We start from the raw sequence: 17767 nt of genomic DNA on the forward strand, positions 1-17767 counted from the left end.
TATCAGATCAAGATACTGATAAGCTTTTGGTGTAGGCGGGAGATAAATCTCAAATATCTTATTCAATTATTAAAGATTTTACTAGTTGAACTAATAACTCAAATATTTCATTACTTTAAAAAATAACTCAAATATTTCATTTAAAAAAAAAATTTGTAATTCAATTAATATCTTTTAATATTTTCGATAAAAGCATCAAGGATTCAAATCCTTTAAACGCTATTGAAATTATTGAATTGTTAATTTCTTTTTTCCTAATCCAAGAGATGTCCACTCCTCAGTACTAGAAAAAAAGAAAAAAAAAAAGAAATTGGTCAATGGGAAAAAAAAAAAAAAAAAAAAACGAAAATGGTGTGTTGACCGCTGAGGTTTTCCGTTTCCCTCCTTTTTCAAAAAGGTTCAATTCTGAAACCAAAATCCCTACAACTGCCCACCACCACCACCACCGAACAAAATTTCAAACACACATTTCGAATTCCCTCTTCTTCACTGCCTCCAACACACAAATACAAAAACCCATCAATTTTCAAAACCCAAAAAATTTGGAGCCAAAACCCAAAACCCATTTCTCAAATCCCCTCAAAACCCATCTCCCATTTTCACATTCCTTAAACAAACAAAAACTAACACCGATTTGTCTGAAAATCTGAATCTTCTATCTCCATGGAAACCCTAAAACCCAACTCTGCTCCTTCAGATTCCACCATTCCCGAAGAAATCTTTGATGTGTCTTCACTATTGAAAGAAACTCTTGGTGGGTCTTCACCGTCTTTGCCTTCTGAAACCCTAGATGACCATTCTTTGGTCCCTATACCCTCAATTCAAAATGGGTCTTCTCAAGCTGACCAATCTATGGCTGTTCCGCCATCAAATTCAACTGGGTCTTCCTCAATTTTACCTTCAATCAATGAAACCCTAAATGGGTCTTCTTCTTCTTCTTTGGTTATTGAAACAGAAACCCTAGATGATTGTCCCAGCTTCCCTCTCTGTTGTGATGGAGAAGAAGATGTCCTTGAGGAAGAAGAAGAACTATTGCCCTCTTCCCCAAATCGCTTATTGGGTAACAATTTATGGGACTATTCGTCTTCGCGTTGGTCTTCTTCACATAGTTCTTCGTCATGGTCATCATCTCGTGGGACTTCATCTTCATCTTCGTCCTGGTCTACTTGGCCTTCTTTAGAAGAAACAAGGTCTTCTTTGCCCATTTCAAACTCTTCTACCCTTGAATTCAAGCCATCCACTGTGGTATGCTTTTCTATGTCTCTGAAGATTTGTGTATTTGTTCGTTTGTTTTTAGGAATAATTGTCTATGTTGTAGTCAGGCCGCAAAGTTTTAACTTTGCTGGGTCTGAGAGAGGTGATTGGTATGCAGTCTTGTCCTTAATATATTATTATTATTATTGGAGAGATTGATTGTTAGACTTGAACCTAGGACCTGTTGCTTTTGATGAAAGGCACTTGGCATCGTGCCTATGCCGGATTGTTAAATGTTTGTCTATGGATGTTTGTTTAAATGTTTTTTGGGGTTTTTGAAAATTTTGGTCTTGGTGTTGGTTTTGTAGGGTGCAGGGCTTGCAAATCTGGGCAATACATGCTTTATCAATGCCATCCTGCAATGCTTTACACACACAGTGCCACTTGTCCAGGCTCTTCGGTGTTGCAATCATGCTGTGCCCTGTGACCGTAAGATTGAGGCTTCTATTTAACTTTTATTGTGTTAGGGTTTGTGATTTACTCCTAGAGTTAGCAACTTTTGTTTTAAATTGCAGTATTTGGAATTTTCAGGTGGTAGAGAAGGGTTCTGTGTTCTTTGTGCTCTCTTTGACCATGTTGAACGTTCACTAGCTGCTGCAGGAGGGGTTCTTTCGCCTTTGGAACTTGTTGACAATTTGAACCGTATCCTTTTTAACCTCTGTTTAATGTTATTCTGAATGTGTATGCTTTATTTATGTGGGGCTGGGTTTATCATATAAGATTGTATGGCATATATTTGTAATAGGCTTTGTAATGTAATAATTATTTTTATGATTTAGCTATTATATAGTTTGATTATGTTTTTATTATAAGGAATAACCATATCTTATGAATAGTTTTTCTTTAAAATAAGAAATACCCATTCCTCTCTAAAAGGATTGTAATAGCCATTTTTTAGTAGTTGTAATAAATTTTAAAATAAATATATTTCTACATATACAAAATTTCCATATACATTTAACAATTATAAAAATAAAAAAATGATAAAAAAAAAATAACTTCTCTCAAATTTATTTATTTATTTATTTTTTATGAAATACAATTATATAAGTAATATATTTTCTAAATATCGATCTTAAGTTTTTATTTTAGTGTTACAAACTTACAACTTACAACCAAACGTTCAAATATGTTTAGTAATTCTATTATAGTATATTTTATTTTTAGTAATAAAGATTATCATTCTTGTCGTAATTTCTATTTAGTGTACCAAACGTGCCCTTAGTGTTTATCAAGTACTATGTCCATGACTTATGTTGTAAGATATTTGATATTTTAGAAGGATGTTTCTTTTTAAAGAAGCTTTGTAAATTGTAATTCTTGACTTGTGAACAAACAGACTTTTCATCTTATTTCCGGAGATACCAGCAGGAAGATGCCCATGAATTTCTGCAATGCTTCTTAGACAAGCTTGAGAGTTGTTGTTTGGATTTGAAGGCAAAGGATAAGGGTTTGTTGTCCCAAGATAATAACCTAGTGGAAAGTATTTTTGGAGGCCGTCTTGTGAGCAATGTATGAGTGGAGAAGTGACTTCCTCCTAGTTGCTGTTGCTTTAATTAAATATTAATGTGACTTTAGTTGTCCTCTTTTGTTTGTTTGTTTGGGTTTGGTTCAGAATATAATGTTACTGTTTGAATTTCAGCTTCGCTGTTGCAATTGCGGCCACTCTTCTGATACATATGAACCTTTGATAGACCTGAGTTTGGAGATTGAAGATGTGGACACCCTTCCAAGTGCTTTGGAGTCGTTTACCAAAGTGGAAAAAATTGAAGATTTGGAGACAAAGTTTACATGTGAGAACTGCAAGGAAGAAGTGTTGGTGGAGAAGCAGTTCATGCTGGACCAGGCTCCTTCAGTTGCTGCATTCCATTTGAAAAGATTCAAGACTGAAGGGTCCTTCATTCAGAAAGTTGACAAGCATGTGGAATTCCCTTTGCAGTTGGACTTGCAATCCTACACCTCTGGCAATCAGGACAATAAGGTGGGTTGTAGGTTTCTGTTTATTTATAATAAAAATGTTTTGTGTTGAAGGCTGCAAGATCTTTTGCATGGTAATTGCAGCCCTGTACCCCTTGCAATTCAATGATGTCTGAATTTAAGAGCTTAGCTACAAATTTATCATCATATTAAAACTAAAAAAATAAAAGAAAGAACAGGGAAAGATTCATCATCTTATTTGGAGATCAATGCCATTTATGCATTCATGGATTAAGAGATAGATGTATTGTTTGGAATAGTTTTCTAAGCATGTGATGATTTGGATGAAAAGCTTTTGGTCAATGCACTGGTCATACTTTGTGCAATAGCTGAATCTGAGTATAAATGTTTGGTACACTGTTTTGCTTTGGCTTTGCATTATTTGAGCAAAATGCTGAAGTGCTTATTTTCTCCCTTCCTCTCCTCTCTATGATAGGTGGAATTGAAGTATGACCTGTATGCAGTTGTGGTGCATATTGGGTTTTCATCTACTTCTGGACATTACTTCAGCTTCATTCGATCCTCTCCAGAGACATGGTACAGGTTGGATGATTCAAAGGTAATATTTTGTAATCTAACCTCTAGATAGCCATTGTGCATGAACAGGCTAGCTGAAGGCGTTGTGGGGCCTATTTTTATATTTTGAATATGAATAAAAGATTTATTTAACTTTTGGTATTTTTTTTCCTTTAAAAAAATATATTTTAAACCAACTAATCATATTAGTCAATGACCATACAACATAAATAAACACTATCTATTGAGTGAAGCAACCGAATACTAAAAATTATGATTGAAAATTTTAATAAAATTATGTATTTAATATCTCTAAATGAAATTTGAGTATATATTTATTTACTAGTGGGAGATTAATGAGTTCTTTCAGCATTTGTGTGGGAGATTAATGAGTTTTACACTCTAAAACTGATAAAAATGAATGGTTATTATCACATCCAATGTAAATATATATATATATATATATATATATATATATATTTTTTTTTTTATTTTTTTTTAGATTTTTATTTGATAACAAAGTTACTTTTTAATTATTGGTAAATACGTGAGACTTCATTAATACTCCTATTGGTACAATGATATCTCTATTGGTAAAAATTTGGGGGCATTTTTTCATTGGGGCCTTAGGCGACTGCCTAGTTGCCTCATGCCTTGTGCTGGCACTGTGCATGAATATGTTGCATGTAATTATGAAGTTAGCCTATTTGGTGCTTGAAGCCAAAATAGTGGATTGATTTTGCCTTGCGGACCTTGATATTTTGGATCATGAATTTTGTTTTGTGAACTCTTGATGGAGTATTTTCTTCAAAGCTTATTGAAGTGGAAAGTTACTGATTTTCACATGGACCTGCTTTTGACACCATTTTATTGTTTACTAGTATTAACTTGTCATCTCAACAATTGTAATTGTTTATTTTATTTTGAAATAAGTTCTGTATGTACACTTATTAAAGTATTTTTACGTTTTGAGCTTTTTTCAAGTGGAGACGGTTTTCATATATGTGGTTTTGAACTTTCCCCAAAAGCTTTTGGTGGTTATTTCTTTTCAGGTTCTCTTAAGTTATAAAATTCATCGAACTACCTCATTTAAATTTTTTATGATGATATCTTTATAATTATTTCATTTCATCTTATTTTACCTCCTATACTGTCGGGATGCATAAAGATTTGCAAATGTTTACTGTGGGTCAGTAAAGATGTTAATTTGATTGTAATAATTTGGATTTTCTGGTTGGTTGAAGCACTTCATGTTTTTTTTTTGATGAGTAGTTGAAGCACTTAAGTTTTTGTCTTAAAATATGGTTGTAGCTCATAAATTTGAAAATAAAAATTAATTTTTGACTGTTTTTTTCTAGGTCACTAGTGTCCGAGAAGAATTTGTGCTAGCTCAGGAGGCCTACATTCTGTTCTATGCAAAGCAGGGTACACCCTGGTTTTCAAGTTTAATGGAAGCACCGAATCCATGCTTGGATCCAAACATATTGAATACATCGCCGAAGTCAGTTCTTGATAATGTGGATAGTGTCTGTACTATATATCCTAGTGTGGCTAGTATTGATAATTGTGATGCCAATGAATCCCGAGATAAAGTTGAGGGAGTTTCTTCTGATTTCTCATGTGGAACAAGACATCAAAGGGTTGAGGTCAGTGAAACTAGAGATGCTATTGTTGGTAGTTCTGGACCATTATTATGCAGATCAAAGCAAGATGAACTTGGGTCCAATGACTCTAAAGATAATACTCCCATTAATAACACCTCAATGCTACTTGAGGCAAATAATCCCCCTGATGGGACTTCATACAATGATGAGAAAATGTGTACTACATCCTCACTTGGGAGAAGTAACAGCCATAAGGGAATTGATGAAAATAAAGACGATGGTTTCCATCCTCTAACGCCACCTGGATCTCCAAGTCCAGATAAGGTTTCTTTAGAGTCTTCAGGTAAACAGTTTCACTCCAGTAAAAACTATTTATATATGCCAGTTCTACTTAATTGTTCTCTAGAACTAATCCAATGAGGTGGTATATTTTTTCAGAGGTGAGGTATCAAATTCCCCGTGATCATCTTAAATCAGAGAAGCCAGTGAGTTGCAAAAAACGGTTGAGCAAGGATTTAGAAGATTCAAAGAGAAAGGAAGCTGTCAGATACCTTTCAAGGAGTGTGCCTTACTCACGGGGCTCAAAACTTATTGCTGCCGTGCTTGGAAACCAAAGTGAAGGTTCTCTGAACAAGAGGAAAAGAATGGTATCATCCCCATGCAAGAACAGCCCTCCTAGTACTCGTCGTAAAGCCAACCATAATTCTGTCATGCAGCCCATGACTGCAGCAATTTTCCGGTGAACAGTGAGATTTTGCTTAACAAATATGGCTTTTGCCCAGTGCAAGTATAATAGAGAATCAATGCTAACTTTGTCTTGTTTAAATAAATTGGATATCGACCTTTGTAATTGTTCATGTTATTCTGTTTGCCTTTAATGGTGGGAGGCCTATGTGGGTTAAGTCAGCTTGGATTTGGGTTGTTGTACTTAATAGTATGAAATGAAATGTAAAGTTTCTTATGAGGTTTCAATTGATTACTTCAATGCTTTTAGAATCCTATAAAAGGGCTTATAAAAATTGATGAATAATTTGAAAACCAGTGCTTCAATCCAAAAAATCAGGGATTTAATAGGTTTAACTTTAATCTACGACTAGAGATCTAAGGATAGAACTATAGAACTTCTCGCTTCTCGCTTCAATAGAGGTTCGCAGAGTATGACCTGAAAATCACACAATCGTCTCTGTACGCTAATTGCACTCCCTCTTTCTGCCACTTCATCTTTGGTAGTCTGGTGACCATTATCGTCCAACAATTTTTTTTTTTTTTTTTTTTTTTTTCTGAAGGTTCTCTAACCCGCACAATTGCATTTAATTTAGTTGTTTTATTTATTTATTTAAATGATTTTGGGTATATTTGGATGCCGTTTATTGTTGAAAATTAAAAATATTGTAGTGAAATAATTTTTAAATGTGTGAATAGTATCGTGGAACTCAATTTTAAAGTTAGATTTGCTGAAATTTGTATTTGCGAGTCTTGTGAACAGTGCACGGAACTCATAGAAATACACCAAACATAGGGAGATAAATAATTTCAGTGCAATCCAAACTCAACCTCTATTTATACTTTTTTGTGATACATTTGCATTTTCAATGTCAATTTTATATCAATTTTTAAACATAAAGTAAAAAAAAAATGGCTAGAGAAATTTTTTATCATGTTGATATGGTTCCACTGAGTTTATAAATTTTTGTAATAAAATTTGTGTAATATTCTTCAATTGATATATACTAGTATTCTATAGCGACTAAAAGGGGGGGGGGGGGGGGGGGTTGTGTTTAACCTATCACCATTTTAGCATTTGTTTGTAAATATTACTAGAAAATGCTTTATTAGTTTAGTTTTGATAGATGTGACAATATTTAACACGATTGGCAAACGCAACATAGACAACTTGATTTAATGTGGGTTGTTTTTAGTGTTAAAGCGGGTCTACCCATCTTGATGTGATTAATGAGTGGGTGAGTCGGTCAATTCTGTTTTGACCATACTTGAAATAACCTATTTCATTATTCGTGTCAAGATAGGCTTAACCCATTTTGGTTAGGTTTGTTCAAGCACCAATTTGGATTGAGTCACCTAGTTGGAGCCGAGTTGTTCAAACTGCCAAAGGGGGCTACCAACTACAAATGAGATTGTTGTTGGCAATGTTGTTTTGTGGGTTTTGATATTTAGAGTTTTAAATATTAGGTTTTGATTTGTGGGTTTGAATCCTTGGGGGATTTTATGGGTTTGAGTGTGGTTGATTTGTTATGGGTTTGCATTGTTTTGAATCTTTGGAACAAAATGTTCCAAATCTCTCTCTCTCTCTCTCTCTCTCTCGACAATGCTCTTGATGGCAACTGATTATCGGATTGAAGAAAACTAGCATTGATATGCCAAAAAACTAATCCAAAAGTGTAACAGCGACTTACATTTTTAAGAAACTAGCGTCTCCAGTGCGACCTAAAACCCCTTCCAAACTTGGCTGCACTGGCCAACAAACACCCCTAGTTTTGACATGAACCCATTTGACCTATATAAATAAATGTTATTTTTTTTATCAATAATAAATTTGAATTTTAAATATAGAATACTTAAAAGAATTTTAATGGTTATCCTAATAAATTCTTTATTGAAATTCTAAAGTTTCAAACCCTTTAAGCCAAAATAAAGCAAAAACTCTAAATTATGGAATCAATTACTTTGAGTTTATATCAATTTGATTTAAACTTAAAAAGTGTTTCAACTTGAGAAATTTGAGTTTTAATTTTTGTGAAAGACCCCAAGCGCCATTAGTTTAAATACAAGAGATATTACTTCTTACCTATCTAAAAAATCAAGAAACATTATTATTATTTTTTTTTTTTGGGGGTGGGGGGGGGGGGGGGGGGGTGGGGGGTTGTTGGTTGCTTGGCTCTACCTATGTCTGGAATTGCACAAAGATAATATTTAATTATTAAAAAACCAAACCAAACAAAGAACAAATGCATATTTCAATACTTTGAAAAAGAAATTTCAAAATTTGAATAATTTCTTTTAAGCTTCATTGGTTGGGAGGATGAAAAAGTGAGATGATGGAAACTGTGGGAAGATGGGAAAGTGAGAGGATAAAAAATATTTAGTTTTCCACCATGTGTGTTCGATTGGGAGGGTGATAAAGTAGAAGGATAAAAAATTTCTTTATTTGGTTGAGAAGAAAAATGAGATGAAGGAAATGTTTTTATTTTTTTAATTTATTATTATGTTCTAGTTACATAAGAACTAATTTTTTAATTGTTTATGAGAATAAATTTTTAGTTATTATAAATCTTAAAAACTAACCACAACTAATAAAACATCAAGCAAAAAGAGAAAGAAAAATAAAAAATCTACAATTTGATAAAAAAAAAATACACATTATTAATTATGGAAAATAGTTAGATGAGTCATTTTCCATTTACACCTCCTTTCTTCTCGTTTTCTCCCCCAGGGGAGATTGATTTTTGGTGGGCTTGGAGAAAACATATGACCTTTTATTTTCACCCCTTTCCTCCTTTGAACCAAACACAGAAAAATCAATTTTTCCTTCACATTTTCTCTCATTAGTTTTCCTTTCTATCCCCTAATAATCACCACAACCAAATGCGTGCTTAGTTCTATTTTTTATATACTAAATAGTTAAATATGATAAATTCCTTGTCAAACAAGTAACCTAAAGACCTCCTAAAAGGTCTTAATAATCAACGATGAAGACCACAGGGAGCTTCTCTTTATAGCTACACAATTATACTTAAAGACCCTACCTTTTTCTTCCCTTGAACGTAGGAATGTCAAAAATTTCCTGACCTGCGGGTACCCAACTTGACCCTAATGGGGTGGGTTTTACTCAACCCATGAAACAATAGGGTGAGTGTGGGTATTAGTCATACCCGCCCCAGAACCTGACTCGTATACATATTATATTATTAAAAAACCCTAACTATATATACCGTATTTTCTATTTTTCAAACCCTAATCCTAACCTATCTGAATCTTCTCCTCTCCTTCACCTTCAGCTGCCCCCCTCACTCTTAATCTCTCACTCTCACTCTCACTCAACCGCCTCCTCATGACCTTACTCAGCTAGTCAGCCACCCCTCTCACGGCTTCACTCAGCCACTCCTCTTGCGGTCACGCTCTTGCTCAGCCACCGCCTCACAGCCTCACTCAACCGCTCCTTCCTTCCTGTTCTCCATCCTTTTTTTTTTGGGTTCATTTCCTCTCTCATTGCCAAAGCTGTGAATCTCAAGGTTTTACTTTTGACTTTTTATTTTTTAATTTTTATAAAATTTCATCAATGAATGTTTATTATTTATAATTTATTCGTTGTTAAATGCAGTGTAGTCAAAGGCGTTTCGGGTGCTCGCCTAGGCACCTGGGCAAGGAGAGGCACCAGAAAAGCACCTCAAAGGCACAGAGGCGAGGCACCTTTAGTGAGGTGCTCACCTCCGGAGCTTAGGTGCTTGCCCAGATATATTTTGTTAGGCGAGAGGCAAGCGCTTGAGTAAATTTTTCATTTTAAAGCCATTAATGGTATGTTTTGTAAATTTAAAGGGGTGTAAGGTTGGTTTTATAACTGTTACCTTAGTGGGGATGAGCTGTCACCCACTATCAAATAAATTAATATAAAAAAAGCATAAAACAAAAGATCCAAAAAGAAATTTCGAGAACCACTCCTCTTCATCAACTTTTAGAGCAAAGCAGTGGGTCTTTCTTCTTCTTCTAGGGTTTGGAAGAGAATGGGCTAGTGGTTGCTGGCAGTCAACCAACATCAGGTAATTTTTTCCTATTCTTTTAGTTTTTTTTTTTTAATTTTAATTTTTATTTATTTATTTTACTCTCTCTCTCTCTCTCTCTCTCAGCCTCGATAATTTTTTCCTATGCTTTGTGTCCACACTTTTAGAGCATGCAACTATTTCCTCTCTATTTCTTCTCTACTTTTTTTTTTTCCTTTTCTCTTCTCTCTTGGATTCTCTATCTCCAGCAACTCTCTCCCTTCTCTCTCTCTTTTTTTTTTTTTTTTTTTTTTTTTTTCATTTACCCTTCTCTATTGGACTTTGACTGTCTCCAGCAACTCTCTCATCTTTGTTTTTTCTCTGCTTTTTTTTCCCTTACCCTTCTCTTTTGGACTCTGACTATCTCCAACAACTTTTCATTCTCTATTTTTTTTTTCTCGAACTCTGACTATCTCACAGCAAATCTCCCCTATCTTTTTCTTTATTTTCTTTTCCTGTATTTTTCCCTTTTCTCGAACTCATTACTTCACTCAATTTTTAGAGCTTAAACCACAGTAAATGATACATAGTTAGCTTAATGTAGAATCCTATTAAATGTATTGTATTGAGTTTTATTTTTTTTTTATATGTAGAATGACTTCAGATAATGGGAAGAGAAAAGATCCGAGATGGAAATATAATTATTTAGCTAATGTTGAAGACAAAAATTCAATGACTTGCCTCTTTTGTAATAAAGTCACAAAGAGAGGGATACATAGAGCAAAGCAGCATCAAGTGGGGAATTTTAAAAACACTACAAAGTATTTAAAATGTCTTGATCATGTTAGAGAAGAGCTTGCGCATTATATGGCAGAGAAGAAGAGTGAGAAGGAGAACTATGACAAGATGCCTGATTTAAATGATATAGATAATATGATTGAAATTGAGGGTGTAGATGATGATGAGGTAGAGGAAGTAGAAGTTATCCAAAAAGGGAAAAAATCATGCTCTAGTAAGAGAGGGGTTGGCAGTAGCACCCAAGTGAAAACTGTGAAATTAATGTCAAAGTCTAAAAAATTGAAAGGTCCCATGGATTCTTTTGTGACATTAAAGCCAAAAAAAGTGGTTGCGCTTAGGAAACATGGTAAGATGAAGCAAACTAACATCAATGATAAACTTGACAAAGAGAAAAGAGCACAAGCTTGTTAGTATATTGGTCGGCTATTTTATCTAGTCGGTATACCATTCAATGTTGCTCGTTTAGATGAATGTAAATGGGCAGTTGAAGCTATTGGGCAGTATGTTCCAAATATGAAGCTTTCTTAAAAAGGAGGTGGCTTACACAAATGAGTTATTGAGTGATTACAAGGGATCTTGGAGGAAATATGACTATTCTATTATGTCTGATGGGTGGACTAGTAGAACCTGATAGGCCACAAATTGAATGACCCATTGTGATAGAAATTAATTAATAATTAGCCAAGTTATTAATTAATCAATTTATCATGCAAACGCGTGGTAGTACAAACAAATTACCAATAAACTAATTATGCAGTGGAAAATAAATAACACGGTAATTTTTTTACGAATGGGGAAAACCTAACGGCAAAAACCCCACCGGGTGATTTTCAAGTCACCACTCCTGAAACTCCACTATTATCACAACAAGCGGTTACAAGTAAAGGAATCCCAAGTACCTTACCAACCTACAGTTGAACCCTTACCCTAATACCCAATTGGACTTGTTCTGTAGTGACAGTTCCCCTTTCTGATGCACGGTTCCCAAGTACGTGACTAACCAATTGTGCAGATCCCAGTACACGACTTCAATCACCAACTAAGAAGATTGTTGGCTGCAAAGTTCTTCAGTTTATCCACATGATAAAGATCAAGAAGATGCTTGGTTACAAAACCTTATGGTGCACATACACAACAACTTCTTCAAGAGAAAGAAATGAACTAGGGCAAAAACTGTCTCCAATCACAATTTGCTTGAATAGAGTTTACTCAATGCTTGTGCAACTTGTGAACTGTTTGATGGCCCTTAAAACAATCCTTTTATATGTCTAGGGTTAGAAGAAAAGAAAGCCCAAAGACATATTCACGGATCCCAAGAAAATCAGATCAGAATTCTGAAATTCTTAAACCTCGACAGATAGGAGGTGTCGAGCAGCTGTCGAGCTTTAATGAATTTGCACTATCAGCTTGTTTTCTTGGACAGACTTGAAGGTTTCAACACTTGATCTTGAAACATGGTTTCTTGAAGTATTTAAACACATCCTAAATCTACCCAAATACAAGTAAAGTGCATTTTGTCAAAGGATAAACCAATTATATAAAATAGTGACATATGTTCCTAACAAGTGAAACACATATGTCCTAACAGAACCAATAGGGCCTTGATGAACTTTTTGGTGAATTGCCCATATGGAACCATGTTTGTGAAGTCAATTGATGCATCATCTTTTATGAAAACTGGGGAAAAAACTTTTGAATTACTTGATGCATTTGTAGAACAGATTGGTGAGGTTAATGTAGTCCAAGTAATATCAGATAATGGATCTAATTATGTGTTTACTGGGAAGTTGTTGGAAGCAAAAAGGCCAAATTTGTATTGGACTCCATGTGCTACACATTGCATTGACCTTGTATTGGAGGACATTGGGAAAATTCCTAGAATTGCAAAAACTTTGGAAAGAGCCATTCAATTGATTGGATATATCTACAACCATTGTGTTAAATATGATGAGAGAATACACAAACCAAAGAGAGCTGGTTAGGGCGCTGGGAAAAATTAGATTTTGCACTTCATATCTTACAATAAAATCTATTTATAAGCAAAAGCATAACCTAAGGGCCATGTTTACTTCTGAGGAGTGGGTTCGTAGTAGATGGGAAAAGGAAGCAAATGCTAAACGAGTAGTAGAAACGATTTTGATGCCTTATTTTTGGAATACTATAGTTTACATTCTTAAAGTTATGGGCTCTCTTGTTCGAGTTCTTTGCCTTGTTGATAATGAGAGAAAACTAGCTATGGGTAACACATATGAGGCAATGGATAGGGCCAAAGAAGCTATTATAAAAGCTTTTAATGAGAATGAAGAAAGTTATTCATATATTTTTAAAATCATTGATGAGAGATGAAAATGTCAACTACATCGACCTTTGCATGCAGCGGGTCATTTCTTGAATCCAGAGTATTTCTATTTTGATCCTAAGATAGCATCAAATGAAGAAATTACAGCAGGATTGTATGCTTGTATACAAAGACTAGTTCCTTATACTGAAATTCAGGACAAGATCATGGTTGAGCTATCCATGTATAAGAAAGTTGAAGGACTCTTTGGCATTCAATTGGCTGAAAGATCTAGAAAGACAAGGGCTCCAGGTAAGAAAGCATTTATATCTAACTTATAATAACTAGAATAGTGGCACTTTTTACAAATAAAAAATTTGACTTCTATGATATATCATATATCATTACTGATGCTTATTTTTTTAACATAGCTGAATGTTGAAGTTTGTATGGGAGCTTAACTCCGAATTTGCAACAGTTAGCTATAAAAATCTTGAGCTTGAATTGTAGTGCATGTGATTGTGAGCGTAATTGGAGTGTGTTTGAGCAGGTGAGTTTTTAAGTATAATAAGTAGATTTTATCCTTTGATGAGCTACTTTATTTCATAGAAAATTCCAATGGTTTAATAATTCACTAATAGTCTAATACTTAGTTTTCATAAATGCTTGTAGATTCACACAAAAAGAAGGAATAGACTTGCACAAAAACGACTAAATGATCTGGTCTTTGTGAAGTATAATCAAAAGATGAAGGCACGATATGATAAGCGTGATGTTATCGATCCCATCTCCTTAGATGAAATAGATAAAAGTAATGAATGGTTGTTAGGGAAATGGGTGCTGAACCATCTATGAATGTTGAAGATGAGTTGGTATTTGATGATGATGATGATAGTTTGACATAGGGTGTAGTGGCAAGAGCTGTTGGTGTTGGAGAACCAAGGAAGAATACTAGATTCCAAATAAAATCAAGGGCAAGCTCAAATGCCTCAACATTACAACCAAATATTGAAGAGGAAGATTTTGACTTTGATGAGACCGAGGAAGAGAATGTTGATGGTTATAAATCTGGTTCAAGAGGCTTTGAAAGTGATGGAAACTTGAGTGAAGAGTCTGATGATGACCTTTAGATTAAAACTAACAACCACGCTCAAGCTATTAGCCTATTAGAATGTTCAATCTTCAAATGCTTTTGTTGAAGTTCAATGTTTTGTTTAGGAGTTTTCTTCTTTCTAATATGAAGTTATGAACAATATTTTGGTTTAATATTCAAATTTAGATGATATTTGGATGGAGACTAATTTTTAAATGGTGATTTATGGTTAATATTCAGACTTAGTTGATATTTGATAATTATTTAGACTTAGTTGACTGTTGATATTTTGATATAGACTAATTTTTTAGTTGGGATTCAAACCCAAAAATTGGTTTTATAGACCAGCTCCTATCCATTAGGAGCGGAGTTAGAATTGTTTATATAATATTCTTATACATCAAATACATTAGATTGGAACCCTATATGTAAAATAACAATATTTAGAATCTGGCACCTCGTTTCACTTAGGCTAGCGCCTTTTTGGCACCTCATTGCCTTGGGTGATACAAGGCCTTGGCGCCTTAAGGGCGCCTTTCGCCTTTGACTACCTTGGTTAAATGTGAGTCATGTGATATTATTTAGTGTTTTACATTTTATTTATTTATTATTTTATCTTGAAAAATGTTTAGGATTTCTGTGTTTGTGATTTTGAAAATAAAATGAGAAATCAAGAAAACATAAAATTGATTTTTCAATATTTAATATTTATTATTATCATTATTTTCATATTGGGTCATGGTTTAGCCCCTTTAGATTGGGCCCTGAAGAGGCATGGTGGGGCGGGTATGGGGGGCAAAAAAACCGTTAGTTAACGGGGTGAGTTCGGGTAACGGGGGGCGGGTGGCGGGTCGGGTTCGGAGATAAAGAAACCCGCTCCGTTGCCATTCCTACTTGAATGCACTGCACCCAAATCAATAATTTTCTTTGAAATTTCCAGGATGTTATTTACTTATTTTGCAATTGTGAGAAAGAGTATATAACTCCTGTCACAAAGAATGCAAATATATCACAAGTTGAAAAAAGAGAGTCCTTCAAGGAAAAGAGTTTAATTTAACTCATGTCACAAAGAATGCCAAGGTATAACAACTTGTCAATACTGAAAAAAAAGTCCTTAGCAACAATAACAACAATCCTTAATCTCAAATTTTTAGGGTTGACTATGAATTCTCAACAAATTATTTAGAGACTCATAAAAAGCAATACAAAAGAAAAAAAAAAAAGGAAAAATTATATTGTTCTATGAACAGGGATTGATTCCCTTCAAATCCAACGAAAACATGAAAACAAAAAGAAAAGAAAGGAAAAGATAAACAAAAGGGCTAGCTAGGTATTGCTTAAAAAATAAAAAGTTACAGAATCCGTCTGTCTTTCACACAAGATCATCTCCAGAAATAGAGAATATTTCCTCTTCTAACGAATTACGGCAAACGGGAAAAGTATACTTGTGAAGCATTAGCCAAGTATCAATGCATGTTCTATGGAATTCGTGGTTGCACTTGGGAAAGAGTCGGCTGCATTCACCATCCTTGATTTCTTCCAAACAGATCGCACACTGGTTGCTGCCACCATATTTTGATGTTCTCTTATGGTTTTTCTTGTTGCTAATAAGAGCAGGCATAACTTTTTCTATTTCATGGCTCTCGATTTTTGGTTTTGTTTCTCGGTGATTGCGATGTATATATAGACAACGAAGTATCAAAAACAAGTTCAAACCAACAGCTACTGCAGGAAGGACGCTTGAACGATATTTATAAGCAAGATGATGAATAGGAGAATTCATTGTAATTCCTGGATTTTTTACTAGCGACTGGTTTGTGTTGCTAGTGTTTTGGATTATATATATCGCGAGGTAGAATCTATATATAATTTTAACACAGATTAAAGTGTTTTCCTAGTTAAACTTGTTTTAGATTTCCTAGTCAACCAAGGTAAGTCGGTCATATGAAGGTTTTGACAAAACGCAAAAAAATAGACTCGTGCCACTAGAGTGTCAAAATTTACAATCTCTCAAAAAAAAAAAAAAAAAAAAAAAACTTTAGGGTATGTTTGGTAACTATTTTTCCCTCTTATTTTCTGTTTTCAAAAACAATTTTCTATTATTGAGACTTAAAAACTTGTTTGACAACTCAAAATAGACAGAAAACAAAAACTGTTCTCAAAACTCAATTTGTGAAGGAAACTGAAAACATGCAAAAAGCTGTTTTTAATTTATAGTTTTCAAAAGTCAATGAAAATGCGTATTTAATTTAATAAATTTGTTTAATTTAATGAGTTATCATTAGAGTTCAAATTCTAGTAACAACATATTTTAGTATTTTCTATTTTTTTTCTTCAAAGAAATTTTTTTTTTTTAATTTCAACTAACCAAACAAGTTTTTGATTTAAAAAATATAATTTTTTTTCTTTATATTTTCAAAAACAAGTTTTTGAAAATAGAAAACAAAAACTATTATCAAACATAACCTAACTTTTTCTTACTCTTTTATCAAAATTGAAATTAAAATTAATAGTTTTTTTGGAAATATTCATTACTAAAATCCATTATTCAATATACTTAAAGTCAAATATTGCCAAGAGAGACAATAACCATCTCAAACATAATATTTCTTCTTATATTGATTTATTTGAATTTAAAATTTAAAATAGCTTTTGATAAATAAATGAAAATAGTCCAATTAATATATTAGGTTATATAAAAAGGCTGGATTCTTTTTCTAATGTATGTATCACATATAAAATATTAACTAACAATACATATCTACATTTGCGTATGTAGGCAAAAGTTATCCAAAATAAAAATTGATAAAAAATCATATTTAAAATTGATTATATCACAAGAAAAATTAAGTAAATTGCCGATATTACCAATTGAAAATGAATTCTTTGCAAAACTTGAACAAAAAAGCATATAAGTAGTAATCTTGCATCTCAAAAAGCAATAAAAAATACCAAAATATAAATTTTATTCAATTAATACTTAAAATAAGAGAATGCCCCTCTAAAAATTGTTGCCTTAGGTGCTAAAATGTGTTGAGTTGGTCCTAAATTGATCCCGATTGTTGTGGATTGCAAATTTGAGTAAGGTTTGAAATAAATCTGTTTGAAATTGAATTGAAGTATTTGACAAAAATGACACTATTTAGAATTTAAAATTTTCTTTAAAAAAATTATTTTATATTTAAAATACTCTACGCATATGAAAAATCTTCATAAAGTTGTTAAAAACACACAAATACAAATTGATAGTTTTGGAAAGAAGTGTTAGAGGACCATCATTGGGATATTGGAAGAAACTAATAATACTTCACATAAAATAAATTAAAAGAAAAAGCCCATTAAATTGTCGCCAATTACCTATATTATTATTTGAAGATGGAGAAAATCGTCAGTAAGTTGCACGGTCCTCACGTGCTCAAGACAATATCTGCACAACACAGAACAAGAAGACCTTAAGAGAGTACCGGTATGGTACTAGCTAAAGACCCTCTGAAAGTTAAGTTAGAAAACTTCTCACAACCCTAGAGTGCCA

General features: G+C 33.5%; 2 protein-coding genes across 2 annotated transcripts; both read left to right on the forward strand.

The window, feature by feature from the left end:
- The first annotated feature begins 370 nt into the window (after positions 1-370).
- Positions 371-6323, forward strand: LOC126708979 (ubiquitin carboxyl-terminal hydrolase 20-like). Its single transcript, XM_050409035.1, has 8 exons — positions 371-1245; positions 1563-1683; positions 1786-1896; positions 2594-2766; positions 2897-3235; positions 3668-3790; positions 5106-5694; positions 5790-6323. The coding sequence occupies exons 1-8, from the start codon at positions 664-666 to the stop codon at positions 6092-6094; spliced, it is 2343 nt and encodes a 780-aa protein (XP_050264992.1). The 5' UTR covers positions 371-663; the 3' UTR covers positions 6095-6323.
- A 6178-nt stretch (positions 6324-12501) lies between these two features.
- Positions 12502-14272, forward strand: LOC126708495 (uncharacterized). Its single transcript, XM_050408286.1, has 6 exons — positions 12502-12841; positions 13029-13172; positions 13290-13454; positions 13625-13692; positions 13815-13953; positions 14055-14272. The coding sequence occupies exons 1-6, from the start codon at positions 12502-12504 to the stop codon at positions 14270-14272; spliced, it is 1074 nt and encodes a 357-aa protein (XP_050264243.1).
- Positions 14273-17767: the final 3495 nt, after the last annotated feature.

The sequence above is a fragment of the Quercus robur genome, chromosome 12 (assembly GCF_932294415.1).
Source record: "Quercus robur chromosome 12, dhQueRobu3.1, whole genome shotgun sequence".
Classification (NCBI taxonomy): Eukaryota; Viridiplantae; Streptophyta; class Magnoliopsida; order Fagales; family Fagaceae; genus Quercus; species Quercus robur.